At 53.6% G+C, this 27741-nt stretch overlaps 1 protein-coding gene across 2 annotated transcripts; it reads left to right on the top strand.

Annotated features, from left to right (window-relative positions):
- Positions 1-270: 270 nt before the first annotated feature.
- On the top strand, positions 271-26884 carry RSPO1 (R-spondin 1). Of its 2 annotated transcripts, none has more exons than XM_070403253.1 (6): positions 271-301; positions 10822-11166; positions 22661-22852; positions 25050-25199; positions 25433-25621; positions 26597-26884. In XM_070403253.1, the coding sequence occupies exons 2-6, from the start codon at positions 11073-11075 to the stop codon at positions 26788-26790; spliced, it is 819 nt and encodes a 272-aa protein (XP_070259354.1). In that variant the 5' UTR covers positions 271-301; positions 10822-11072; the 3' UTR covers positions 26791-26884. The 2 variants fall into 2 exon arrangements, with proteins under 2 accessions (XP_070259354.1, XP_070259353.1); XM_070403252.1 differs by lacking the exon at positions 271-301 and adding an exon at positions 6052-6299.
- The last annotated feature ends 857 nt before the right edge of the window (positions 26885-27741 follow it).

The raw sequence follows: 27741 nt of genomic DNA, 5'->3' as shown, positions 1-27741 counted from the left end.
CCGGCAGAGGACCTGTGCAAAGGCCCTGAGTTGAGAAAGAGTTCAGAGTTCTCAAAGAATTGAAAGCAGCCCAGTAAGACTGGAGCTGAGGGAGGTAATAAATGAAGCCGTAGGGATGTGGCCTTATAAGGGATGGTGTTTGGATTTCAATCTAAGTGCAATGGAAAATCACTGGAAGGTTTAAGCAGAGAGTGAGTGATGGGACCTGCTTTATAATTTTTAAAGTTTTCCCAGGCTACTGTGTCGGTGGGGGCTGGAGTAGGAATGGGGGAGCCAGTTAGGGGCTCTTCCAATGACCCAGGTAAGCAACGAAGATGCTTGGAAGCGGGAGCGGTGAGGTGAGCAGTAGATGGGTTTGCGAAATGGTCTGGAGGTAGGTCCAACAGAATGTGCCAACGGAGTGGATGTGGGAGGTGAGAGGGGGAAGAATGAAAAACAACACCCAGTTTCCTGTTTATCAGGTTCGCTGCTGTTTACCAAGAAGGGGGAAATCTGGGGAGAAAGAGGTTCTGGGGAGGGATCACGAGTTTGGTTTTAGGGGCAGGAAATGGAAGGAGTCACTCTTGGCTGTCTCGGCTGTCTTGATGAGGGTGGGGCGCGGGTGGCTTGAGGGATCCACACCAGTGGCGGAGGGCCCAGTGGAGGCTGGCTGTGAATCCGCGGTGGCACCGGCCCAGGTAGCTGGAGGATCCTCTTGCAGAGCTCAGCAGGAAGAGGCAGAGGGTTGGCAGGGTAGTGGAGATGTTGAGGAAAGGCCAGTGTGGAAATCATTATCGAGTGATCGAAATGTCAAGAATCTGAATTGGGGGGAAGAGAGCAAGAGGCTGGGAGCAAGAGGAAGTCCTGGTGGGCACCTGGGGGTCTGAGGTCTGTGTGTGTGGCGGGGGTGTGGGTCTTAGAGTCTACAAACTCAGGGATCGAGCACTTTGGGTGAGGCCAAGAGGGAGCGGCCATGTGACTGGAAGGCTGAGTGGATGGGAACATCAGTGGTGTTGGGAGTGGCGCTGAATGGAGAATGAGGTCCCCAGGCTGATGCTGGAGCCTGCGATGGAGAAGAGGACCTTGCGACAGATGTCTAAGTCCTGTGGGAGCAAAGGAGGTACCCAAGGCCACTTGGCAGGTCCTAAAGCCCAAAGGTGAGAAGAGGAGGGAGGTGGCAGCGGCATGGTGAAGGGAGGGCCACGGAGGGAAGGTGAGGGGGAAGGTGCTCACTCCTGCTGTGAGAGAATGAGTGGTTTCCAGGTGAGGGCTGCTCCCCAGGTGTGTGTTAGAGGAGCTCGGGCTCCTTCGGTCACATAAGGTGGAGAAGCTGGGAGGGTGTTTAGGGTGCAGTGGGTGGCCAGCTGACACAGCTGGACCCCAGGAAAGGAGACTGAGAGAGGAAAGGGGAAGAGCAGAGCAGTGTTCTTGCAAATGACCCCCTTACCCTCTCTCACTGGGGCTCCCCACCCCCTTCACTCTCTCCCCATCAAATTCAGCCTTCACCAGAGCTTCTAGGCACTCCTGCTAAAGCACAGCTCCAATCCTGCCTCTCACCCACCTCATAACCCCCAGCAGCTCGCCCACGGCCCTCCTGGTAAAGTCCCTGTTCTTTAGCCTGGTGTCTGAGGCCTTCTGGAAGGATCTCAGCTGCTGCCCTCTTCCCACCTGTCATTTTAAGTCCCCACGCGCCAGAGCTACTTATAGCTCTAAGGGTCCCATGCTGCATCCTCTGGGCCTTTGCACATCATTCCCTGTGCCTGGGATGCCTTTTCATCGCACGTGCCTGGAAAATGCCAAGTCTTTCAAGCATCTCCTCCTTGGACAAGCTTCTCTGACTCCCTCAAGGAGTTGCGATCGCCCCTTCCTTTGTGCCGCCTCTCTGCCTCATCTACCTTGTCTCCTAAGTCTTTTCTCCCACCCAGTGGTTCTCAACCTTCTGGCCCTTTAAATACAGTTCCTCATGCTGTGACCCAACCATAAAATTATTTTCGTTGCTATTTCATAAGTGTAATGTTGCTACTGTTATGAATCATAATGTAAATATCTGATATGCAGGATGGTCTTAGGCGACCCCTGTGAAAGGGTCGTTCGACTGCCAAAGGGGTCTCGACCCACAGGTTGAGAACTGCTGCACTAGACCAAGAGCTCCTTAAAACAGATCATGGGGATGTTCATTTCTGTCTCCTCCACTTCCAGCCTGCTCCTTGGGATACGATAGCACTAATATTTAACGAATGAAAGGACAAAGTTATAGCACATTATAAGAGCCAGCATGTGCTAACTACTCACTGTAATTCTTAGACTGTGTAAGCGTTTTAAATGCATGACCTGTTATCCTCATAAGAGCTGTGGTGGGCGGGTATTGTGACCATGTCTGTTTCACAGATGAGGAAGCCGAGGCGAAGTGACTTGCCCAAGGACATTGAGCTTGTCCGTGGTAGAGATGGGTTTTGAACTCAGACCGGGCTAGTTCTAGTGTCCATGCACTTCCCCACCATCCTATACTAGTATTGCCTCCATAAGAGAGACAACGACCAGGTCTCAGAGAACAACAGGGCCCTGGGGACGAAGGTTTGCAGGAAAATCTGCAGGAAATTGACAGTAAGCCAGCTTTTCTTTGAGTAACAGTGATGACCACAAACACTGGTGGTTGCCTACCCCAAAGCCTATTTCCCCTTCTTTTGCCTGTGAACACCCCTCCCTACACAATGCAGGTGAGTCCTGGCTGGTCTAAGCTAATCTTGGTGGCATCATCCCTCTTGTCTGTGATTGCTTCATGGGTGGGTATGTAATCCAGGTAGCACCTTAACATTTTTTAAAATTATGGTAAGATATACATAACACAAAATTTATCACTTTAACCATGTTAAAGTGCCAGTGAACTCTTTAAAGGGACAGCTGGACTTGTTGTTGGACCTGGTTGGTAAAGATGTAGTGCCTGGACCCTCTGCATCATCTTGTGATCACGAGGATAGTAGCCAATACACTGAGATGATAGAATAAAAATATATTTAAGCCCTAACCGGTTTGGCTCAGTGGATAGGCCTGCGAACTGAAGGGTCCCGGTTCGATTCCGGTGAAGGGCATGTACCTTGGTTGCGGGCACATCCCCAGTAGGGGGTGTGCAGGAGGCAGCTGATCGATGTTTCTCTCTCAGCGATGTTTCTAACTCTCTATCCCTCTCCCTTCCTCTCTGTAAAAAATCAATAAAATATATTTTAAAAAATATATATATCTCTACACTAATAAAAGATAAAGATGCAAATTGACCATACCATCATGATGCCCACCAGCCAATCAGGAGTGAGTATGCAAATTAACCCAACAAAGATGGCAGGTTAATTTGCATATGCAGGCACTGGGCGGCTGGGGGCGGGGCAGAACACAGGCGTTCCGTAGCGCCCCAGCTGCTCCAGGCCTGCAGAAAGGCGGAATGAAGGCAGAAAGGCAGCTCTGGCTGGAGCAAAGGCAGTGCTGGCAGCCAGGGGAAGGACAGCCCATTCTTGCACGAATCTTCGTGCATCGGGCCTCTAGTATAAATATATGAAAGAATCTGATGTGGTTTCGGAACTTTGGGATCATTCCTACTTTGGCCCTTCTCAATTCATGAGAAAATAAGCCACCTCGCTATCTAAGCTAATTTGAGTTGGTCTTCTATTGCTTAGCTGAACATATACTGATACAAGGACAGTGCCAGTGGTAGAATAGCTTTTGCCTGGGAAGGGATGACAGTAAGTATACAAACTTTAACGATCTCTGGGTGCCACTGCCCTGGTCCGGTCCACTGACCTCTGGTCTTCTAATGAGAATGAGGACCTTGTCTTGGGTAAGTAGTGATAGTGACTTGGAACATCATCTGAATAAGTTTGAAGGATTTACAGAAGGTCCAGTCCTGGTAGACTTGGGGTTCCGTTCACTAGAAATCAAATAAGTACATCCCTGGTGCTGGGGTCATATGCATAAATCAGATCCAGTCCTTGCCTGTAAGGGGCTCACAGTGTAGTGGGAGGGACGATCACAGGCCAGTGATGAGTGCCGTACAGTCTGCATAAGGTCCAGAGGCTGATGTGCAAGGTGGCTGGATAAAACTTCATGGGGGCATTTTGAAGGAGGATGAGAGAAGGGTCAGAGGAAAACAACATTTCTAGGCAGAATGAACAGCCTTACACTCAGGGCAGCATAGTCCTCTCGGGGAAATGACAGGTCATTGAGCGTGATGGGAACTGGGCTAGCCACTTTCAGGTCATGTGTTTCTGAGCAAATGGCTTGACCTCTCTGAGGCTCAGAATTCACATTTATGTGAAAAAGAAGAAAGAAAGAAAAATGGTTGCAAAATTAGGTAACAATATGTATATGCAAGCACGGGGCTCGGCATGTATTAGGTGCACAAGAAATGCTCGTTATTATTCATCCACTGTTGTCACATGGTTCTAATTCATTATCTTCTCTGATCCAGGTGGCTTTCTTCCCTTTCTCACTCATTCCTGAGCCTAGTAGTGAGCCCCCCACCCCCACCCCAACTCCCACAGACTTTTCCTCAGGCAGGAAACCCGAGCCCACTGCCTGGCCTAAGACGGCTTCTAGGGCTGGGTGGTTTGTGTTATTCCTTCTCTTCTCTTTCTCTCTTTTTTCCCCTGAATGCAACAAAATAAAACCAAACAAAAAGCCCAGCGCCTGGCGTGGCTTGTCGGGGAGTTATGCAAGTGTGTAAAAAAATAAAATAAAATAAACACTGAGTTTTCAGCATTTGGGGCTGTTTGATTAGGCAAGGAGCGGAGCCAAGGGCCAGTGAGACATAGGGAAGGCTCAGGGCAGAGGGGAGCGGGGAGGGCCTGGAGAGGGGGTTGGAGGGGGCCCAGGACCAACTCGGAAGTGGCTGTTTGCCTCCTGCAAACTTGGCAATGCTCTGGCTAACTGAGCCCAGACGTCGGGCATTTGGGACTCAACTGCTCCACTTTCTCTGGCCATCCACCCTCCTTGTTCCCTGGCCGTCCGGACACGGGAGGGGTCCTTCCATCGATGCCCCTGTCACTGTGGAAGACTCTGTGCTCTGTTCCCAGTCGTCAGGGGTGCCCCCTCCTCCCCTGAGAAGGAGATTCCACAGCCTGTCTTCATTACCACCCCCACCCCCACAATCAGTATAGCTGTTCTGCTCTAACTCACTCCTGCTCACTACAGTTTTAGCCCATTTTCCTCTCCCCTAGCTAAAAGGAAGCTGGAGAGCAGCTGGGTGCCACCCTGAGAGTGAATCTCACCTGCCTCCCTTCTTCAGGCTTAACTTCAACATCATCTGCAGGTGTCTGCAGCCCTTCAGGACTCACACACATTTATGGAGCCCCTACCATTGACCAAACAGCTGAAGCTTTAATTTCATGGACCCCTCAAAACAGATGACAACCCTGAGGCTCAGAGAGGTTGAGTGACTTCAGCATGGCAACACAGCTGGTAAATGATGGAGCGGGAATTTGAATCTAGGTTTTACTTCACGGTCTCCCTCACTCTCCTACACCAGTTTCGCGTGGAAGTGTCTTCCCCGGGGTTCTAGGGATCCCAGAGCCTCGTGTTTTCTCTGAAGTGGGAAGATGCTCTTGAAGACCTGACCCTGAGAGGAGGAGGGCGTGGCCAGGACGACAGGCCCTGTTGCGCCGGTTCCTTGTCACTTTCCAGGATCCTGAGGGGGAAACTGAGGTTTCCAGAGGCTCCTAGGCCCTGTTCTGCCCCCAGGATGCCTGGAACTGCAGCCCCTGATCTGGAGTGTGGAATCCCCGGGGTGCGGGGCGGGGGTGGAGGGAGGAGCGAGGGCAGAGGGTCTGCGCCAGGGTCCAGAGCGCGCGCGCGCGGCTGCCAGCCCTGCGCCCCAGCTGCGGGCAAGGGCGTGCGGGAGGGGGCTACGAGCTCCCGGGCCTGGCGCTCCAGTCCGTTTTTTCCTGTGGATCCCGGGAAGGGGGGCCGGTTCGGGGGTGGGACGGCAAAGGGGGGGATTCCCTCCCTCGTGCGCGCGGAGGACTGGCCCCTCTCCCGGCTGGGAGCTGCGGCGAGCGGAGGCGCGACGGAGAGCACGAGCTGGGCGGAGAGCGGGGAGTGGACCGCCGAGCGGGGCATTGGGGAGAGCGAGGCCGAACCGAGCCGCCAGAGGACCGATGCGCCGGGTGGGGCGCCGGCCCCGGAGGGCGTGAGCGGCTCGTAGATTGAGCAACTTGGGGACCGGCGGGCGGAGCGCGGGAGAGCCCGGCGCCCAGGACAGTCGTGCCGCGGCGGGTGAGCGGGCGCGCCCTCGCCCCTCCCGGGTCTGCTACGGCCGGGCTGGCAGCGCGGAGGTGAGTCCCCCCTGAGCTGCCCGGTGCTCCTTCCTGGCGCCCCCTTCCCCGGGATCTGGGGCGCCACGGGCTCTCCCGTCGGGGCGCAGGCGAGCTGAGTTGGGGGGCAGACAGCGAGAGGGAGAGGACTTCTGGCTGCTCTCTGGCCAGCGAGGGCGGAAGAGGGCACCACTTGGAGCCCCTCCTGCAAGTCCTGCCGCCCCTCGCCCGCCCATGTCACCCCTCGAGCCAGCGGGCAGCCCCCGCCCGGTTGCTGCCTCGGGTTCCCCTCAACCCCGCAGCCCCGATGGTCGTCTTCACGGGTAGTTCTGAGCGCCCCACGTCCGCCAGCCCTATTCGCACCACCCGCCATCCAGAGACTTTGATTCCTGGTCTCGGCACCGCGGATTCCCCCGATCCTCCGGCCCTTGGTGACCCCACCCCAGTCCCGCAGCTCGGCCCGGGTCCGACGTGGCAGGGGCATGCGTGGCCGCCCCCCTGCACTGCGGGGTGGCGCGGCTCGGTGACCCGCGGGGTAGGGCGCTGAGGGTCGCCTGGCATGGCTTGGCTGGGGAGAGGTGCATTGTGCGTTTGCCCCGGGCCCCCAGGAGGGCAACGGCGGGTTCTGGGTGCGAGCAGTTGGGTGCAGGAGTTTTCTTAAGACACTGGCCTCTGGGACTGGGAGAGTACCCTGGGATTTTGAGGGGCGGTCAGGGGACTGCAGGGCCGCCTCTCCTCCCCCTGCACCTGTCGGGCCTCTCGCGGATGGTGGAGGGCGTGGAGGGGGGGGGGGTGACGTGGGACGTGGAGGGGGAGAGAGAATTTACACGCTTGGAGAGGAGATGAAGGGAGGAGAAGCAACCTTCCCGCTGCTCTCCCTTTTGGGGGGCGAGCTGGGACAGCACCTGCCTGACAGCTCTGGGGGACACTCTCATCCCGACAGGTCCCACAGGCACGCCCTTGGTTCCTCCCCTGCCCAGCAATTCTTCGGCCTCCACCCGCCCACCGTAGCGGGTCTCGGGGAGGGCTAATGAGAAATGATGTGGATGGTTTACATTTTGGGGCCTGTGTCCGGCCCCGGATGGAATACTAATTTATCCTGATAGTGTTGCAGGCAAGAAGGTGAAAGGTATTTCAGCCCTCGGTGGAGTGGTGGGGTGGAGGGACGAGTCCCCGCCCTCAGCCCCACCCCCAGCTATGTCCCTCTCCCTAGCTCGGCCTCCTCTTCCCCGACCACTAGCACGTGCCTCCTCTCTCCTCCGTCTCCTGCCCCAGGTCTGCCTCTGCCTCCAGCCTTTCCCACCACCTTCCCCAGCTCCCAGCCTCTCGCCCACCCTGCAGCTCCCCAGTCTTGAGGAGCAAACTGGCTGGTCACTGAGTGAGTTGTCACCTCAAGACCCTTAACCTCTTGGTGCCAGTAAAATGGGCAGGATTTTACTTTCCTCCCTGAGGACCTAGCACATGGCAGGTGATGGATGTGGATCCCTCACTCGCACCCTGGCGGAGTCAGAATGCCCTTCCTCACCCCCACTGACGTCTGAGACCTCCATCACTGCCAGCAGTTCCCATTGCTGGCTCTGCCTGTGCGGAGGAATGGGCCTCAAAAAAAAAAAAAGAACTGCTTGTGCCATATGGCCCAAGGGACCAGGGAAATCAGACAGAGGAACTAATAGAACTGAGGCGGGCAGGCTGCTTAAAAGAAAATTATCAGCTCCTCTCTCCTCTCTCAGCCTGCCCGTGTGTGTGTGTGTGTGTGTGTGTGTGTGTGTGTGTGTGTACGCGCGCCCATTGTCAGTGTGTAGGGGTGGGTGATGCAGGGTTCCTAGTCTGAGACCTACCCAGCTATTGAAATCAGATTTCACATAAAATCCTGAGTTTTCAACTTTTAAAAAAATCAGAAGCCCGGGCAATGTTGAGTCGTTATTTCTGCCTGTGTAGTGATGGGTGGCAGAGGCCAGTGTCCTGTGCCCCGGAGAAATTCAGATCTGGATCCTCCTCCCTACTTCCCAGCTGAGATCCTGGTTTGATGGTGATTCAGGTAGAAATAGACCATAAGATCCTCACTGGCCAGGACTGGGTGCACATGGCAAGAACTGGGCTGAAGCTAAGACCTGGGAGATTGGAGGTGGAGGTAGGATGGAGAGGGAAGGAGAGGAAGGGAGAGGGAGGGAACTAACCTTTGCTGAGTACTGACCCTGCAGTGCCAGGTTCCGTGCACGGCAGACAGAGGGCATTCAGAGATGAACAGGAGGCCTTTTCTGCACTCCAGACCCCAGGAGTCCTGATCTCACGGGAGGCCAAAGAAAGGCTCACAGACCCAGGGTTTAGCACCAGGTGTGTCTGGTGTGGTCTTCTCCTCCAGGGTCTGTCCACTGTATCTGCCTGGGGTCCTCAGACCTCTGTTTGAAAAATGCTGCATTTATAGACTAGCCCTATCACTTTGAGTGATCACTTTGGGGCCAAGGCGATCCATGATAGAGAGAAATACAAATATGGAAACTGCATAACAGGGGAGCAAAACTGTTTATATTACTTCTTAGATGACCATTGGAATGTAGGCACAAAATAAAGTCTTGGTCATAGAAAACACAACAAATATTATTGTCTTCCCTCTGTGCCAGGCACCATTCTAAGCAGTTTCATGTATTAACTCATTTAAGCTATAAACAACAACAACCGTCCTAGCCAGTTTGGCTCAGTGGATAGAGTGTCAGCCTGCGGACTGAAGGGTCCCAGATTCAATTCCCATCAAGGGTACATGCCCGAGTTGCGGGCTCGATCCCCAGTAGGGGTCGGGCAGGAGGTGGCTCTCTCTCATCATTGATGTTCCTATCTCTCTCTCCTTCTCCCTTCTTCTCTGAAATCAAATATATATATATATATATATATTAAACACGCGCACACACACACACACACACACACACACACAACAATCCTCTTGCAAATAAGGAAACTGAGGCCAGGCCAGTTAATCAACTAGCCCAAGGTAACAGCTAATAAGTCGGAGAGCCAACATTTGAAACCAGGCAGTCTGACTCTGAAGTTTATGCCCTTGACCATCATGCTCTATGGCCAACCTCTGAGACCATATACTTGGCACTGAAGATATCCCAGTTTGATAAACTGAAGGGGGTGGAAATGTGTAGTGGGGCTGGGGAGGGTGGGAAGGCTTTAGCAGGTCGTGCAGGGAGTGCTGGAGGGCCAGGTAGGGGCTGGCAGCTGACAGGCATTGGGGGTGGCTGGCCCTAGCACCAGGTGGGATCCATCAGCCTTGTGTAAACACTTCTCACAGGCAGCTTAACCACTTGAGTGTGTCTGGCCTTCAAAGCTGGTGGGAGAGGCTGAGGAGGGAGGTGCTAAGCTCCCTGTGAGATAATGATTTATCTCCCATGCAGGTGGGCTCTCCCGGGGCCTCCCTGAGAGGCCCAGGGGGAGAGGATTGGGACAGGGACTGCCAGGGGCACCTCCACTCCAGCAATGCAGATTTCTCATCTGTAAGCCCAAACTCAGCCAACTCTCAGAGCAAGCCTGTGAAATAGGCATATCTATCCCCATTTTATGGATGAGGAGACTGAGGTTCGGAGAGGCTGTGACGTGTCCAAAGATCTCTAACCCGTGGATGGGAGGGTGATACCTCCCTGGCATCTACAAAGCTTCCTGAAGGCTCGCTGCTTCCTCCTGTCCCTGTGTGAGGGTGGGTGGGTGGGGGGCAAGGCGTGGGCTGGCCTCTGCTGTGTGTTGGGAGCACGTGTTCCTGTGAGTGTGCAGTGGGGTTTCATCCTCTGACTCCCAGGTTGGGCTCCAACTTCCCAGACACATTTTGTTGGGGAGGGGCCAGCTCTCCCTGCCCCCATCACCAGCCAGCAGTCCAGAGACCTGGCTCTTCCTGGGCTGGGGGATTATCCCCATTCTCTGGGTCTCTGACCAGGGCGGGCATAGCTGCCTCTTTTATCCTCTCACAAAGGCCAGGCCCGCCAGGCCTGCTGTGTCAGAGTTTCTGTGGCCCGGGGAAGCCTTACTTCCTTTCCTCTCGCCGAGCCCAGAGGGCCACGCAGGGTCTGCCGGCTTGTCCTTGTCGGGGCCACTGTTCTAGCTCCAGGACAGGTGAAAGGCACAGGGGTGACTCAACACCAGGAAAAGAAGGTTGAGGGGTCACTCACAGAAGGACAGAGTGCTCATCTTCAAGAGACACGCTATTACTGCAGATGAGGTCTGTGGAGTGGACCTAAAGGCTTTCCGTCAGAGCTGGCCAGTACTGGGCAGGGGTGGGGCCAGCTGGTCCCCAGTGACCCACAAGCTTGGTTTGAGGGTCCACTGTGTTCCAGCTGCTTGAGTAGCCAGCTCTAATCCCAGGGAATTCTGCAACACAGGAAAGGGAGCAGATTTCTTCTATAGGGGTGCCCGGTGGGCAACTTGTAATGTCCAAACATTCTGAGTTCTCATAGTCTCCTTGACAGGAGACACCATGGGATGGTAGGAGGCATAAGTTGGGGGGTCCGCCCTGGCCCCTCAGAATTAATTCTTCTCTCTCCTCCCCCAACAGGTTGGGTTTTGGAGGTGTCCCTGCTGAAGTGACAAATTCTGCCAAGTGCCTTTGAGGAAAGCTCTCTGGACCTCCTTAGGGGCCGATAGAGAAGTGGACTCCCCAGCGGAAATCATGGTGGAATTGGGACACGGCCCAGGCCTGGGCCTCCTGCTGCTGACCCAGCCCCGGAGGCGTTAGCAAGAGCCCTGCGCCATCCATCACCCCAAAGACCACCCCTCCTGCCAGGGGCCTGGAGCTGGCGAGTGACTATGCGGCTTGGGCTGTGTGTGGCGGCCCTCGTTCTCAGCTGGATGCATCTCACTGCTGGCAGCCGGGGGATCAAGGGGAAGAGACAGAGGCGGAGTGAGTAATGACGGGGCTGGACCAGGGAGGGCCTTGGAGCTAGGGGCATGGTCGGGGGCTACCTGGGGGACGAGAGGGCCTTCGGTGGCTTTATTCTGTGACAACCATTGCCGATTTGTACTCATGTAGAGTACTCGCTAGATGATCCCGTTTGTGGATTATCCAGTTTGTGGATTAATGTGTTGAGATGGTGCACTCTGTAGATTTTCCCCTTTGTAGACTCTGCTTTCTAGATTAACCCCTCTCTTGTGCGGATCCAGTGTGTGGATTATGCCCTCTGACATCATAACACCAGCTTTGTGTGGTATCCATGGAGATGATCCCCCGTCCCCCTGCTCCAGGATGCCTGGTTCCCTCCTCACCGACAGCTCAGGGCCCTTCCTTTCACTGGGGGCTGAAGTGCGGCCTCAACCCCTTTGGGCCAGGAGTTCTGCCCACCTGGTGGTAGGCAACAGCCTTCTCTGCCCAGATGATGGGGCAAGCACCGTGGAGCTGGGAGCTCATGAGAATGTCCACGCCTACAGTGTTGAACCCTGCCCAGGGGGAGTCTAGGAGTTGCCCTGGGGGAGGGAAGGGGAGGCAAGTGGGCAGGAGTCAGGCCCTACCACCCTTCCAACCAGAGCAACTTTGCTTTTCCCTACTTCCGGTAAGATTCCACATAAGATATCATTGGAAGAAAGAGTTCTCAAAACAAAATAAAACCATCATTGTACAGATGGGGAAACTGAGGCGAGGAGAGGGGAAGAGATGACAGTCCTAAGGGCACGCCTACTTCCTGTGAGCCCAGGCTTCTTGGAAACAGAGCTTGACAGAGTTCAAGTTGAACTTGTCCACACTGCCCTCGCTGTCCCTCACGGAGTCCCTCAGAGTCCCATTCTAGGTGCTCCCAAGCGCAGGTCCTCTAGCCTCTGCCTAATGCTCCCAGGGATGGGGGCTCTGTACCTGCGGTGGTTGTAGCCACTGCCTGTGAGAGATGTGTCAGGAGGGTGGTGGAGGCCTGCGTTACAGACCTGAGGCTCCACCCCAAGGTCTGTCTTTCAGCATCCCCATCAGAGATGTCACGTACATGGGCAGGCAGCCCCTCTGAGGCCTGGCCCAGCCCCTTCTTGCTTCCCTTTTGAGGCCCGGAGACCCAGGCTGCCAGTAAAGGTCGAAAGGCAGAGGAGTGTGGTTGAGTGTCGATAGGAGCAGCCAAGGGAAGAACCCAGCCCAGGACAGAAGTTCAGAGAACTGGTGAAGCTGAAAATCCCTAGCTTAACAAACAATTAGAGACGGTTAGCTTTAATTAGCATCGAAACCTTGATTTTTCCTCCCTTCTCAGCTGTCGCAGCCAGCATTTTGGACTCCACGGGCCAGATGCAGTTTAGCGGTTTATAATACGTCCTCTATTTCCAAGATGAGAGAAAGAGTATGAGTGGAGCCATTCGCACTCGTGTGATGTGCATTAGTGATCACACTGCCCCTCACATGTGCAGAGCCACACACCCACCTAAACCAGAGGTCAGACTTGTTGTTCTAAACTTGGTGCTAAAAAAAAAAGCACTGGCCTGGCCATCAGAAAGGGCCCAGCCCCAGCCATGACCAATCAAATACAGCAATTATGACGCTTTTGATATAGCCACATCCCACAGCCTTGGCAGCAGTAACCCAGTTTTTATTACCAAGTGGTGTGTGCCAGACATCCTTGATCGGGAGATATGAGGGTGGGGTAAGGTGAGGGGAAAGACTTGGGGTGCAGTGAGAGTCTAAGAGGCACATGAGCTCGGAGAGAGATGAGTGTGCATGTTCCTAGGCAGTACTGCTTAAAGAATAACCATAAAGCTACAAGTGTCGTTGTATAGGAATATAGTGAGGCTTACATGGGATGATGTGTACATGTAGTGAATCCTTTGTGAAATATCAAGCTCTCTGTTGACTTCAGGAGGCATGTGATTGTTACATAAACAATGTGTGGACCATTTTGCCCTAGGGTGTCCTGGGAAGTGGGGGTGGGGGTGGGGGTCGGGGGAGAGGAGCCAGACCATTGTGTTGGCTTCTCTGGCCTCCTGACCATGTGGAAGGGCACTGGGCAGCCTTCAGGGCCGAGGCAGGCTTACTATGAATATGAGTCTCAAGTCTGTTGACTCTTTCCAGCATCCCGTGACTGAGTGTTGATAGGGCCACCAGAGAAGCCACCCGATATAATTCTGATCCAAAGTCACACACAAGTTTTGAGCCCAGAAATGGCTGATTTCAGGTAGGAGTGATGACTTCCCTGCATTGAGGGGCAGAAGTCAAGCAAAGAATTCTCTCTTTTTTTAAAGCTAATTTTAATTTTATTTTTTAAGATATATTTTTATTGATTTCAGAGAGGAAGGGAGAAGGAAAGAGAGATAGAAACATCATGATGAGAGAGAATCATTGATCGGCTGCCTCCTGCACACCCCACACTGGGGATCAACCCACAACCTGGGCATGTGCCCTGACCAGGAATCAAACTGTGACCTCCTGGTTCATAGGTCGATGCTCAACTTCTGAGCCACATCGCCTGGCCGAGCAAAGAATCCTTTAGCTATGAGTTATGAACCCTCAAAGGGCGTCCTTCTCCTCTTCTACTTACCGAGGACACGTTCCCACATCAAGCCTCCTGTTCACTCACCCTCACTAGCACCCACCCTCTCCTGACCACCTTCCCACCTGCATTTCCTGCCCCTCATGGAGCCCTCACTCCTTCACCATCCCTCACATTGAGTGCCCCTCCCTCACTGAGACCCTTCTCCTATCGGATTCCTGGGCCCCTTCGTTCAGTTCTGTCCCCATGAAGCCCCCATTCCTTCCTTGACTCCTCCAGAAGCTGCCCACCCCCTCACTGAGGCCCAATTCCCTGTCACCACCACCCCAAACCCTACCTCTCTAGGCAAGGGGTGGGGAGTGGATGAGGGTGAGGGCATTCCAGGCAGAGGGGCCAGCGTCTGCACAGGTGTGGACTTGCGGGGAGGCAGAGACTGTGTGCTCAGGAAATGGGGTACAGCTTGGAGTCATAGATGGAGAAATGGTTTCTAAGGGGGGTTCTGGGGGAGCTCTAGGGCTTTAACTGGGGCAGCTGTGCTCACATCTATTTTATACATGGAGGGTCTTTCCTATTAAAAAGAAGGGTTGTGCTGCTAAAACGAACAGCCCAAAACCTCTCAGGACAGAGCACAGACAGCTGCCTGGGGCCTAGGGAGTGTTTTAGGGGGATGATGCTCCAGAAGAGGCAGAGGTCAGACGGTGGGGAGGGGCGCTTTGTACTCGCCAGGCTGAGGAGTCTGCACTTGACCTGCCTTGAGCTATGGGTAATGAGGAGCTACGGGTAATCAGAGGGGCAGCAGGTCCAGCTGCTTACCCAACAGAGGGGAGGTGGCTTGAGGTGGGAGGTAAACAGATTAGTTCAAAATGCCTTTGGGCCCAGGTGAGAAAAAGTGAAGGTCTAAACTAAGATCCCAGCTGAGTTAAAGAATGCTGGATCTTCCCAGGGGGCATACCCGGGATGACCTTGGGCACCAGGAAAAGATGTGTCTCCTGGGAGAGTGTGAAGCCTGAGAAGGGCCCTTGCCCACCCCCTCACTGAGGGCCCATTCCCTGTCACCACCACCCTCACCCCTACCAACTTAACCCCCGCCAACGTACTGAATCTAGTCCCTCCCAGGCTAGATACCACCCAATACCAAGGGCATCCCTCCTCGGGGTCATGGTGAGTTCCTCTCCACCCCTCATTGACCTTCAGCCAACCCACCCTGAGCCCCCATTCCTAGCCAGTCCCTCTCCCCACACGCTATCTATCAAACACTCAGTGAGCTCCATTCATGTACCTGCCTCTCTGAGCCTCTGTCTCACTCACCACATCCTCAGCCCTACATTCTGGTGGGGACCCACATCCTTTCACTGGGCTCCCATTCAAAAACGAGAGAGTCTCCGCCCTCCAAAGCTCTTTCTAATGGGGAAAAAAGACATTTTAGAAGATTTTAATGACACATGGTGATGTCTACCACAATGGCTTTAAGTATGGGGGCCGTGGGAACACAGAGAAATACTCCATCCGGACTCTGCAGGGAGGCAAGATCAGGAGAGACTGCCTGGGGGAGGTGACGTTAGTTCTGAGGCTAAAGCTTTTTAGGGGAAGTGGAGGAGCTGAGTCGTAGTTCTGCAGACATAGGGAGCTATTGAGGGATTTTAGGCAGGGGTGTAACACCCTCAGTTTTGGTTTTAGGAAGATGAGTAACTGGGAGAAAGGTCAGTGGCCAGAAGCCATTCTTCAAGGAGGCAGGGGCACTGAGCCACCCTGGGGCAAGACCTGATTATAGGGACATGAACTTGAAGGGTTTTGGACAAGGATGAAGGAGGCGGAGAAGCAGCAGAGGAAGTGAGGAGGGCACTTTCTCCTTGCCTTCCTGGCTCAGGGAGATGGGCTTCACTGAGTGCTCCGGAGCAGAGTGACAGGGGGTGGTGGAGGGCAGAGCTGTGTGAGGAGGGTTTGTGCAGGAGGGAAGAAGGTGCCACCCCCTCTCTGAGCCCCACCCTCCACTGAGTCCACCCAACCTCCTTGGCCAAGCTAGAGCCCTGCAAGACGATTCCTCTACATGCCCCGCCCCCACCAACCCCCATCATAGACACAGGAGCTGGAGGGAGCCTAGCAAACTGAATCTGGCCATGCCCTTCTGTGGTCCCTTTCCCTGCCAGCAGAATAAAGCCCCATTAAAAATATATATATATATATTTTTATTGATTTTGCACAGAGAGGAAGGGAGAGGGATAGAGAGTTAGAAACATCGATCAGCTGCCTCCTGCACACCCCCTACTAGGGATGTGCCCGCAACCAAGGTACATGCCCTTGACTGGAATCGAACCTGGGACCCTTCAGTCCGCAGGCTGATGCTCTATCCACTGAGCCAAACTGGTTAGGGCAAGCGCTATTTAAAAAAATATATATTTTTATTGATTTCAGAGAGGAAGGGAGAGGGGTAAGAGAGCTAGAAACATCAATGATGAGAGAGAATCATTGATTGGCTGCCTCCTGCACGCCCCCTACTGGGGGTGGAGCCTGCAACCTGGGCATGTGCCCTGGACTGGAATCGAATCTGGGACCCTTCAGTCCGCAGGTCGACGCTCTATCCACTGAGCAAAACCCGCTAGGGCTAAAGCCCTATTTTCAAATCCCTGAACATCTAGGATGTTCAGCGCCTCAGAGCCTTTGCACAGGCCGCTCCTCCGCCTGGCACACCCTCTTCACCTAGCCGGCTGGGTAAGGGAGTGCCTTCTATTGCTCCTCCATTCACCACAGCGCATAGCCAGCCCTGTTTCCCGCATTCCTGGGTGGGTTTTTGTTGTTACACCTCCACATTCCCAGCTCCTCGCAGCTCTGGGCCTGTGGTGGGTGTGCAGTAAACAAACATCTATGGGATGAATTAACTTTGGCTTTTTCCTTTGAATCATTATGCAACACCCCTAACACCCACCATGTCCTTGGACACTCACACCTAACCCTCCCTCCCCCCATCCCCTGGCTCTCCAGCCTCTCCTTGCCCATTCATTTGCCTTGCTAAGCTGAGAACACCCTTTGGTTCCTACCCCCTTGATAAACACTCCTTTCCTCATTGAACTCACCCCTGCCCGTCACTAAACCCGTCTCCTCTTTGCTGAGCCCCCAAACCTCATGGAACTCAACTCCCTAGTCCCCTGTCCCTGACCCTGGCCTCAAGGCCAGTCTTACCACCTGAGCTCTGTATCTTGACCCTCCAATATCCGTGGGCCTTTAGTCTGCCTCTGAGTCTTCTGTCATAGTCTCACTCCCAGCTGGTCTCTCCCTTTTCTTTTTCTGTGTTCTCTGACTCTCTCTGACCCTCTCCTTGCTTTGCCCCCACCACCGTCCCTTCCCCTCACTCTTCAGCCCACTGTGGTTTGGCTTTCATCCCTACCTCTCCACCAAAACTGCTCTTCTCAAGGGCACCTCCTAATGCAAGGTCACCTCCTTAGATTTGCCTCAGAGCTCACAGCCATGGTCTCCTCCCAGCTCTGGTCCCTGTGATCTCTCCCTTTTCAACTTGGCTTCTAGCCCCACTCTCTCCCGGTCTCCTCCCACCTCTCCAATGATTCCTCTGCCCCTCTCCCACTGCTGAACATGAGTGTTGCCCAGGCCTCAGCCTTTTGCTGTCTTTTCCAACTGCACAGCTTCTACCCCGGGATGCCTTCCACTCCCATGCCTTTAACCCCAGTGACGGCTCCTAGGATGGATCCCGAATCGCCCCCACCCCCCCAGCCAGCTTCTTAAAATAAGATGGCCCTGCTTCCTCACTTTCCTTTTACTCCTCAACCACTACCCTCTGCTCTCCACCGCCACCCAAGGCACCAATAACCTGTTTGTTGCTGTTCTTTACGGGACACTTCCACAGCATGTGGTGTGTGATGCCTCCCTCCTCTTTTGAGTGTACTCTTCTCTTGGCTTCCATGATGCACTATGCTTTTGAGCATCCCCTGCCTGTCTGGTTGCTCCTTATCGGCCTCTAAGCTACCCCAATTTTTCTGCCCTTCTCTTAAATGTCTTATTCCTCTTCTCACTCTCTGTACCCACTCTCCTTGCCACCTCATGGACCTCCATGCCTTTAATGACTATTTACTAGTACATGTTAAGGATTTCATGTCTCAATCTCCAGCCATAATGTGTTTTTTTTTACTTCCAGACCCACAGGTTCAACTGCCTAATAGACACCTTCCTCTGGGTGTCCCGCAGGAACCACAACCTCAACACATGTAAAACTCAACTACTCATCCTTTCCCAACCCAAACCTGCTCTTCCTCCTGTGGTCCCTCTCGGGGTGAAGGGCCCACAGCTAACCTGTGACTCAAGCCCAACACCTCTAAGTCACCCTTGACTTGTGTTTTCCCCGACATTACCTAGTCTTGCTGATTCTACCACCTGAATGTCTTACACGTGTCTACTCTCTTCCATCGTCTTGGTTCAGCTCCATGTCTTTGAACCTGGGAGTCCTTTTGCCTCCAATTATGTCCTCCTTACAATCCCATTCTCCACACTACAGAGTGATCTTTCTAATATGGAACCCAGACCATCTCTCCTATTTTAAAGCCCACAGTGATTCCTCCTGCCTTTAGGATAATGTCCGAACTCCTCTATACACATTTAAGACCCTTCCTCATCTGGCCCCTGCTTTCCTCTCCAGCTTCCTGTCTGACCACTCACTCCAGGTTCCAACCGTGCCGAACTAATTTCAGATCCCCACGTGTGCCCCACTCTCTCTTGCCATATTCTTCATGGATCTGAAGGGAAATACACTCAGAGATTTGTTGTTGGTTGAATGGGAGGTAGACAGCAGGGTTCTGAGAAGGCCTTTTGCAAATCTGTCCCTAACAAAAGTGATAAGAAAAGAATAAGTGAATATGGGAACATAGCTATTGAGGCTTTAAAGGGGACACCTGAATGGCTTTGGTTATTGAAACCAAGGCCAAAACCTAGAGGGATCATTCATTTCAACAATGAATGAAATAAAAACCTTGAGCAACAGAGCATTTAATATATTTGAAGTAGAAATGATATCTAATAGCTCCAGTGATTTAATGAATTTGTAATATAGCTGAACAAAGGCCCAAAGTGGAAAAATAATCCCTAGGGTTCTCTCATGAACCCAGTACAACATTTGAGTACTTTTGCTCTCATAATAACTAAACCAAGAACGGTACTAATTCTTAAATCTATCGATTAATCAAATAACATTGACTCTATACAAATAAACCTAAAAATTAGCCTAGTCACACTTTCAGCTTCCACGTCCCCTGGTAATGTCCTACCGCTGGCCTCATGAACTCCGCAGCCTCTGCCTAGAACACATACTCTCTGTGAAGCCTTGTTCAAGTAATTTAGCTTCTCCGTTTTCTCATCTGTAAAAATGAGGATTAAAAAGAAAATAGCAGTACCCACTTTATGGGTTGCAAGGACTACATGAGTCAATACTTGTCAAGCCTGAGGGCAGCGCCTGCCACAGAGCCCGTTTCGACATTTACTGACAAGCTGCCATGATGATGATTTTGTCGTATTGTTATCATTGTGTTTGTTGTTCTCCTCTTCCTTTCTGCTCACCTTCTTAAGTCTCACTCCTTCTCCTGTTGTGAAATCAAGGATCAGGCACGGAGCAGGTGCTCCTCCCAGCAGCCCTCCCGAGTGGGCATCCACAGCTTCCTTTCCCAGGGGTGGGAGAGGGAGGCTCACAAGATGCAGGGCTTCACCCTGGGTCACAGGCTGGGGATTGGCTCCAGGTCCGGCCCACTCTGCAGCCTGAGTTCTGCCTCCTGCACAGTCTCCTGCCGTCTCTGTTCTCATTCCCCAGCTCTCTGTCTGCAGCCTGTATCTCCAGCTCCTCCATGCCTGGCTCCTCCTAAGTGAGTCATACCTACTCTCCTTCCTTCTCAACTTGCTTCTCTTCCTATGAGCCTCTTTTAGTGACCGGGCCCACCGTTCACCCATACCTTAGGCCTGAATACTGGGCCTCATTCTAGACTCCTCCTCCTCCTCCTCCTATTGGTCCCCAGGGCCTACGGATTGTATTCCCTAAGCATTTCTGAACCAAATTTTGTTTTAAGACTCATCTGTCTCACCTGGATGACCTGGTCAGCTTCTTTCCAAATGGTCCTTCAGTCTCTGGTCTCCTCCCAGGCTGCCAAAGGACCTGTCCACCATGTCAATCAGAGCAGCTCTTGCTTCTGCTTAAAACTGGCCAATGGCTCGCTGCTGTCTAATTAGTTCTGAGAAAGGTCCCAAGAAAAAGTCTGCAAAACAGGGTTCTGTGGCCAAAATGTGTGGGAAATGCAGCTCTCTCTGTCCTCATCTTGGAATGGCACTTGGCTCAGGAGCATCACAGAGGGTGCAAGAAGCCCTACAGTAAAGAAACTTGTTTAGTCCTAGCTGGTTTGGCTCAGTGACTAGAGCAGTGGTTCTCAACCTTCCTAATGCCGCGAACCTTTAAAATAGTTCCTCATGTTGTGCTGACCCCCAACCATAATATTATTTTCGTTGCTACTTCATAACAGTAATTTTGCTACTGTCATGAATTCTAATGTAGATATCTGATATGCAGGATGTATTTTCATTGTTACAAATTGAACATAATGAAAGCATAGTGATTAATCACAAAAACAATATGTAATTATATATGTGTTTTCCGATGGTCTTAGGCGACACCTGTGAAAGGGTTGTTCGACCCCCAAAGGGGTCGTGACCCACAGGTTGAGAACCGCTGGACTAGGGCGTTGGCCTGCACACTGAACGGTCCCAGGTTTGATTCCAGTCAAGGGTACATGCCCGGGTTGCGGGTTCAATCCCCAATTGGGGGTGTGCAGGAGGCAGCCGATCAATGATTCTCTCTCATCATTGATGTTTCTATCTCTCAATCCCTTTCCTTTCCTCTCTGAAATCAATAAAATATATTTTTAAAAAAATAATAAAGAGAAGTGATATTTAAAAAAAAGAAAAAGAGTCTTGTTTAGAGTGTTGGACCCAGTGGTTCTCAGTCTTACCTGCTGCAGTGGCCCCCTGTGATCACTTAGGGTAGTGGTTCCCAACATGGGGCACATGCCCCACAGGGGGGCAATTTGACTTTTAAGGGGGGGAATTTGAGAATGAGTTATTACAGTGAATTTTTTGCATTTCTTATGGTTCTAGGGGCCTCATATACAGTATATAAACATATATTGTGACATATTTATGCGTTTCAGTTCTCTATTATATGTTTTGAAACTTTATTTGCTACTTTTTCATATCACTTCATGTTATTATTATTTTTTTAACAATTTCTTCCTCGGTACTGCAACTGTCCTTTTATTCTTTTCTTTTTCATGGATGCCATGTTCTTTGAAAGCTTGTTGAAATGAAGTTAATGGCCTTTGAGGCTTCCTCCATGTGAATAGGAGTTCACTTTTTGAATAATAAGAATTATATGTCACGGGGCGAGGGGCATCAGGATTTTAGAGATGCTCAGGTAGGGCATTGCCAAAAAAGATTGGGAACCACTGATTTCGGGAAATCATGTTCCAAGGAATACTCTTTGGGAAACACTGTTGGGCAGGATCAAGTGCAAGTTCCTTAGCATGATTTAAAAGTCCCTTTAAGGTAGGACTCCTTATCTTTCACCACTCCCCTCCCCCATCCCTCCTGCGCCCAAATTATCTGCTATTCCCCTTGGGTTGTTTTATACCTCTGTATTCCTGCTCCTAGAAGGCCCTTGCCTCTACTTCCTAACCGACAAATGCACTCATTCTTCAAGAGTTGGCCCGAATGGCACCCCCTATGCAACTCCTTCTCGCTCTTCTTTTGGGTCCACTCTTGCTTGGTCTGGTGGCTGACAGCATTGGCCTGTTTGCGGGTCTGTCTGTGCCACTGCAAGATCAGGGCACAGTGGCTCGGCGTCTTTGCCTCCACATCCCCAGCCCTCACACTGCATTTGGCACCTGGGAGGGGCTCAGTAAGTATTGGTTGAACAAGTGGATGAGGAAACAAGATCAAAGGTATGCGGGGCTGGAGATCACACTACCTCAAAGGATGGTTCTAAGCCAGGGTTGCTCAACCTCAGCACCACTGACAGTTTGAACCAGATAATTTGTGTGGGGGCTGCCTCGTGCACTGCGGGCTGTTTACTGGCATCTATGGCCTCCCTTAGAGGCCAGTAGTAACCCCCCTCTCCAGTGTAACAATAAAAAGTGTCTCTAGCCCGGCCGGTGTGCCTCAGAGGTTGAGCGTCAACCCATGAACCAAGAGGCCCCTGGTTTGATTCTGTCTGGTAGGTCACATGCCCGGGTTGTGGGCTCAATCCCCAGTACAGGGCATGCAGGAGGCAGCCGATCGATGTTTGGCTCTCTTCCATGTTTCTATCTCTCTATCCCTCTCCCTTCCTCTCTCTCTAAAATCAATAAAAACATATTTTTGGGGGGAGGGGGGAAAAGTCTCTAGACATTGCCAAATGTCCCTGGGGAGCACTATTGCCTCTGGTTAAAACTGCTGTTCTAGACATAGATTATTCTAGGTGTCTTCTTGTCTCTGGGCAGGTGATGTTTTTCTCAGATAGTTTAGCCCATTATCCTTCTTGTCCTTAAAACTTTCTCAAGGATAAGAAGGCTCCTTCCTCTGGAGAGGGTAGGGGTAAGTTCCAGGCAGGGTGCAGCTTCAGTAGCTTCTCTGGGGGATGGCGAAGCGAGCCTGGCGGGTGAGCTTGTGTTGTGCCTGAAGCTAGGGAGGCATTTAGAATGGATGGGAGCTCTTGCTCCAGGAGTCTGTGCTTGTTCCCTTGAGAGAGGATCCTGGCGAGTTCAGAAAGCAGTCTTGCAGAGAGCTGCCAGCCTGGCCTGTGCTTTCTGAGAAACACACTCTTTCTGTAGGAGAAAAGTCCAGTCCACTCGCTTCCCATCCTCGTGGGAGCCTGGGAAGGATTGCGCTCTCCCCTACAGCCACCTTCTCACCCTTGTTCCACCTTTGCAGTCAGTGCCGAGGGGAGCCAGGCCTGCGCCAAAGGCTGTGAGCTCTGCTCTGAGGTCAACGGCTGCCTCAAGTGCTCACCCAAGCTGTTCATCCTGCTGGAGAGGAACGACATCCGCCAGGTGGGCGTCTGCTTGCCGTCCTGCCCGCCTGGATACTTCGATGCCCGCAACCCCGACATGAACAAGTGCATCAGTGAGTGTGGGCAGGGCTGGAGAAGGGCACAGAGACGCCGGACACTGCGGGAGGGTACTCTGCACTGTTGGTGGCCAGCAAGAGGAGGAGGGGGGACACTGAGATGAGGGGAGATGAGGCTTCTGATTCAAGTATCTGGTTACTGGTCAGACATCTCCCCCGATATCCCTTCCACATTTCCAACTGCATCTCCTCCCTCCAAACCTGCACCCACCTGTATTCCCACAGGCCACTCTGTGTCTCAATCCATCACCCAAGCCATAGACCTGAGAGCCAACCTCTCACTGGGCTATTCCCGATCCATCCAATAACTGAATCACGCGTGCTCCATATCTGTGTGTGTGTGTGTGTATGTGTGTGTATGTGTGTGTGGGTATTGACTTTAGAGAGAGAGGATGGGAGAGGGAGAAATAGAAACATCAGTGCATCAACATTGATTGGCTGCCTCCTGCATGCTCCCTGCTGGGGATTGAGCCTGCAACCCAGGCATGTGCCTTGACCAGGAATGGAACCAGAGACCCTTTGGTACATGGGATGATGCTCAATCACTGAGCTGGGCTCCATCTCCTTTCTGTCCTCACTGCCATTGTCTAACCCAGGCCCCCATCATCTCTCTCCTGGACTATTACAATAGCCTGTTGATCTGTCCTCCAACTCTCATGTGGTTCCCTTCCACCCATCTCCACACTGCAGCCAGAAAAATGCCTCTGAGACACACAGCCTATTCCATCACAGTTCTGCTTAAAAACCGCCACTGGCTCTACTGACTGCAGAGAAATTCAAGCCCCGGTCAGCCTGCTTCCCCCTCCTCCTCCCCCTGGTCTCCTCACTCTTCAACTTTCTCCCACACCAGCCACAGTTCCCAGGCACCTGCTGTCACCCCTGCATCCATCCCGGCTGTGACATGCTGGGGGTACACGGTGAACACACTCCAGTGAACAAAACCAATGCCCCTCCCGTGTGTTCAGTGCCTTGGAGCTTAGGATGCGTTTCTGGATCTCATATCAGTTGAGTCCACGACACCCCCTGGAGGGAGACAGGATCTAGGTGACGCTACCTTTTTATAGCTGATAACAGCGAGGCTGGAAGGGACACGAATGACCCCAGATCAGCCGGCTGGGGTTGTCCTCTCAGCTCTGCTACTAGTTCATTGTGTGATTTTGGGCGTGTCGTAACCTCTCCAAGATCTCATATTTTAAATGGGAGTACTCGCTTTTACCTCTGGGTTGTTGTGGGAGGCATATGTAAAGCCCTTCAAGTCTGGCATTCAATACACGGTAGCTGTTATTGTTCTTACTGTGTTCCACCTGCAGCCAAACCCAGGCATCAGAGCGAGAGAGGAGGGAGGGAGGGAGGGAAGCTGAGATAAAGCCACAGAGGCTAGGAGGCACAGAGGAGGGTGCGGTGGGCGTGGGGAGCTTGTGAGGTTGGAGGTAGGACCCTGGGGCTGCCCTCTGGGTCCTCAGGGTGTTTGGGGTGGGGAGTTCCTGGCTGTGCCAGCTCCTGGGAAACTGGCAGCCCGGGCTCCAGGTGCCAGAGACGGGGAGGAAGTTAGCCCTGCCCACAATCTGAGAAGGGAGAGATTGTGAAAGACCCTGCCTGCTCCTTCAGCCCTGAACCCACCCTCCCCCCTCGTCCCCAGAGGAGGGAGAGCTGGCAGGAGGGGATGGGGAGGGACCCAGGAGTCCAACCAAGGCGGTTCCTGGAACTCGCCTTGTGGAGGGAGAGGAATTTGCCCTGGGATGGCTTCCCTCCTCCAAACCCATTCTTTCTGCCCCAGGCAGGAGGAGATCTAGGGTTTGGGTCTGTGGATGCCCAGCAGTGGGGGAAGAGGAGACCACACAGCCACGGTCAGGGGGTCACTGTATCCCTCAGTCCAGCTCTGACAAGGTGGCCCTTTGGGGTTCCATGAGATGCTGGGATCCTCCTCTCTCACCCCCACTAATCCCCGGGGGTCCTGCCCCCCTCCTCTGAAACGGGCTCTCTTGGACCTTACCTTGGGCTCCAGGGCCTGGAATTGAGTTTGGGTTGGGATTAGCTGACCCCGGTGAGTCCCAGCCAGCCCAGAGAGTGACCACTTTGGCCCTTTCTCCCCCGCCCTGTCCTGCTCTCAGTGTGGGTGGGCCGGCGCGGTGGGTGTTGGGATGGGGATGAGGGGAGGCTGAGCCAGAGGCCCCCACTCTGGTCCTCTCCTCAGAATGCAAGATTGAGCACTGCGAGGCCTGTTTCAGCCACAACTTCTGCACCAAGTGTAAGGAGAGCCTGTACCTGCACAAGGGCCGCTGCTACCCGGCCTGCCCCGAGGGCTCCGCAGCTGCCAACGGCACCATGGAGTGCAGCAGTCCTGGTACGCATGTGGGCACTGCGGGCAGAGGGTCCCGGACCCCCGGAGGAGGGCGGGCCAGGGAGAGTGTGGCTGAGGCACTGCCCAGAGAAAGCTCACCCCACAACCACCCTCTGGGGCTTCTCTCAGGACTCTCCTGACCTCTGGGCCGAGCCCCAGGTAGAGAGCAGATGGGAAAGCTCCCCTGGGGTACTCTGTGACCCTCCTCTTCTCTCTCTCCTCTCCCTTCCTGCCAGCACAATGTGAAATGAGCGAGTGGTCCCCGTGGGGGCCGTGCACCAAGAGGAAGAAGCTCTGTGGTTTCCGGAGGGGCTCCGAGGAGCGGACGCGAAGGGTGCTCCATGCGCCTGGGGGCGACCATGCCATCTGCTCCGACACCAAAGAGATCCGGAGGTGCACAGTGCGGAGGACGCCCTGTCCTGAGGGTGAGCTGCAGCCTCCGCCTCCGCCTCCCCGGAGTCGGGGGCCAGGCCCAACCGCAGAGATGGGACCACCTCTGCTCCCTGCCTGTTGCCCAGAAGAGGGTCTCAGGCCAGGCCAAATGGGGCAGCCCCAACTCAAGAGCCCATGCCGTGCAAACTGGTGCCAGGCCTGGCCGAGACCCAGAACTCTGTGTGGTGGGAGCTGGAAACTTCCGTGTGGAGATCCTTTCAGTGTCTCCATTTCTCCTGAGCCAGCAGATGTGGGCACTGGGAGGGCCCTGCGAGGTCAGATAGGGCACGGAAGGGGGTGTGGTGATTCAAAACATTTTTTTAAACATGTTTTTATTGATTTCAGAGAGAGAAAGGGAGAGTGAGTGAGAGACAGAAACATCAATGATAAGAGAGTCGTTGCTCGGCCGCTCCTGCACGCCGCACACTGTGGATTGAGTCCACAACCCGAGCGTGTGCCCTGGCCGGGAATTGAACCTTGACCTCCTGGTTCATAGGTCGACCCTCAATCACTGAGCCACACCGGCCTGGGGATGGTGGTGGAGGGGGCTAGTGATTTGATCAAGGTCACTGAGCCTGCAGTTGGCAATGATGTGGTGACTGACCCCAGAGGAGGCGGGGCCATCCTGCGGGTCCTGAAAACTGCACTGAACCTCTTGGCCCATTGGGATCCCAGGCCTGAGGAAGGCATGAGGAGGAGGAGGAGGGTGTGCGGTTTGTCCAGGGGTGGAGGATGAAAAGGCTCTTGGGACCCCTCTCAGTGCCCATGTCGCAGGGTCCTCTGAAGTGGCTGATGGTCAGAGGAGGCCTTCAGGGCGCCTGACTGCCTAAAGGCAGCGATCCCAGCCTCCCCGCTGCCGCCCCTGCCCAGCTTCCTCACCACTCCCCTCCTGGGGCCCATGGCCATGCCTGGGGCCTCCCTGCTGTGGCAAGAGTCCTGTGTTGAGTCTTCCTGCTGTTGGGTTGCAGGGCAGAAGAGGAGGAAGGGAGGCCAGGGCCGGAGGGAAAAGGCCAACAGGAACCCGAGCAGGAAGGAGAGCAAGGAGGCAGGCGCCGGCTCTCGGAGACGCAAGGGCCAGCAGCAGCAGCAGCAGCAGCAGCAGCAGCAGCAGCAGCAAGGGACAGTGGGCCCCGGGCCACTCACATCTTCAGGGCCCACCTAGGGACCCTCCTCAGCCTCGAGGCCTGTGCAGAAAGAGGGACGGAAGCTTTACTGAACTGGAGCCCTGGAGGGCAACATGGACACACACTCTGCACACGTACATGGACACACACACAGTGACCCCCATGTCCAAACATGGAACCAACAAACATGCAAATGTGTGTGCACACATGCATGCACACACACACACACACACACACATACACACACACACTCGAGGCGACCGGAAGACACTTCTATGCCTTGGACATCATGATACGAACAGGGCAGGGAGGTGGACGGGTCATCTCCGCCAGGAAGAGGCCCCGGCAGCACACACTTGGTTTGCGATGCTCCCCATGGACACGGCGGAGAGAACATTTCCTGACGTCCAGGCCCGGCCTTTGCCGAGGGGAGCCTTCGGGAGGAGCCGGAGCACCAGCCCCGGGTGGCAGAGGGGAGCCGAAGCGTGAGGACTGTTCTGCATTTCCAGTGGCGTGACCTGATCGTTGTTACCCATCCATGATCCACATCAGGGCTGCCCGGACTCTGAAAACTGCTTAAAGGTTTATTTCCAATTAAAAACAAAAGCTAAATGACCACAGTGGCCCCAGGCACCACATTCTTTTTCAGGGTACAGGTTTTGGTGGGGCACGTATGGGAGCAGGAAGAGTCAGGGCTGAATTTTAAGAGACCCCTGCCGGCCCCCTGGGCAGAGCAGGAAGAAAACTTTGGGGATACTCACGGCGGAGCCAGCTTTTCAATCCTTGTTTCCCAGAGTGTGGTCTGTGGACCATCATTGACGGCATCACTGGGCAGCTTGTTAGAGATGAGAATCTCGGGTCCCGTCCCAGACACAACGAGCCAGTGTGTGCATTTTAACGAGGCTCCAGGTGACTGGTGTGCACAGTCAAGTTTGAGAAACTCTAATTACCTGTAAAGATGGCAGGATGCTGGTCAGCCATAGAGGAGG

The sequence above is a fragment of the Myotis yumanensis genome, unplaced genomic scaffold, assembly GCF_028538775.1.
Source record: "Myotis yumanensis isolate MYYU_CA2020_CCGP unplaced genomic scaffold, mMyoYum1.0.hap1 SCAF_2, whole genome shotgun sequence".
Lineage (NCBI taxonomy): Eukaryota > Metazoa > Chordata > Mammalia > Chiroptera > Vespertilionidae > Myotis > Myotis yumanensis.
This window is presented reverse-complemented; position numbering and strand designations above follow the sequence as displayed.

Bases quoted from the DNA above. Each gene is read 5' to 3' on its own strand.
- RSPO1 (XM_070403253.1), top strand. From the start codon at position 11,073: ATGCGGCTTGGGCTGTGTGTGGCGGCCCTCGTTCTCAGCTGGATGCAT. The intron at 11,167-22,660 runs GTGAGTAATGAC...CCACCTTTGCAG, and splicing joins GGGGAAGAGACAGAGGCGGA to TCAGTGCCGAGGGGAGCCAG. The intron at 25,622-26,596 runs GTGAGCTGCAGC...GTTGGGTTGCAG, and splicing joins GAGGACGCCCTGTCCTGAGG to GGCAGAAGAGGAGGAAGGGA.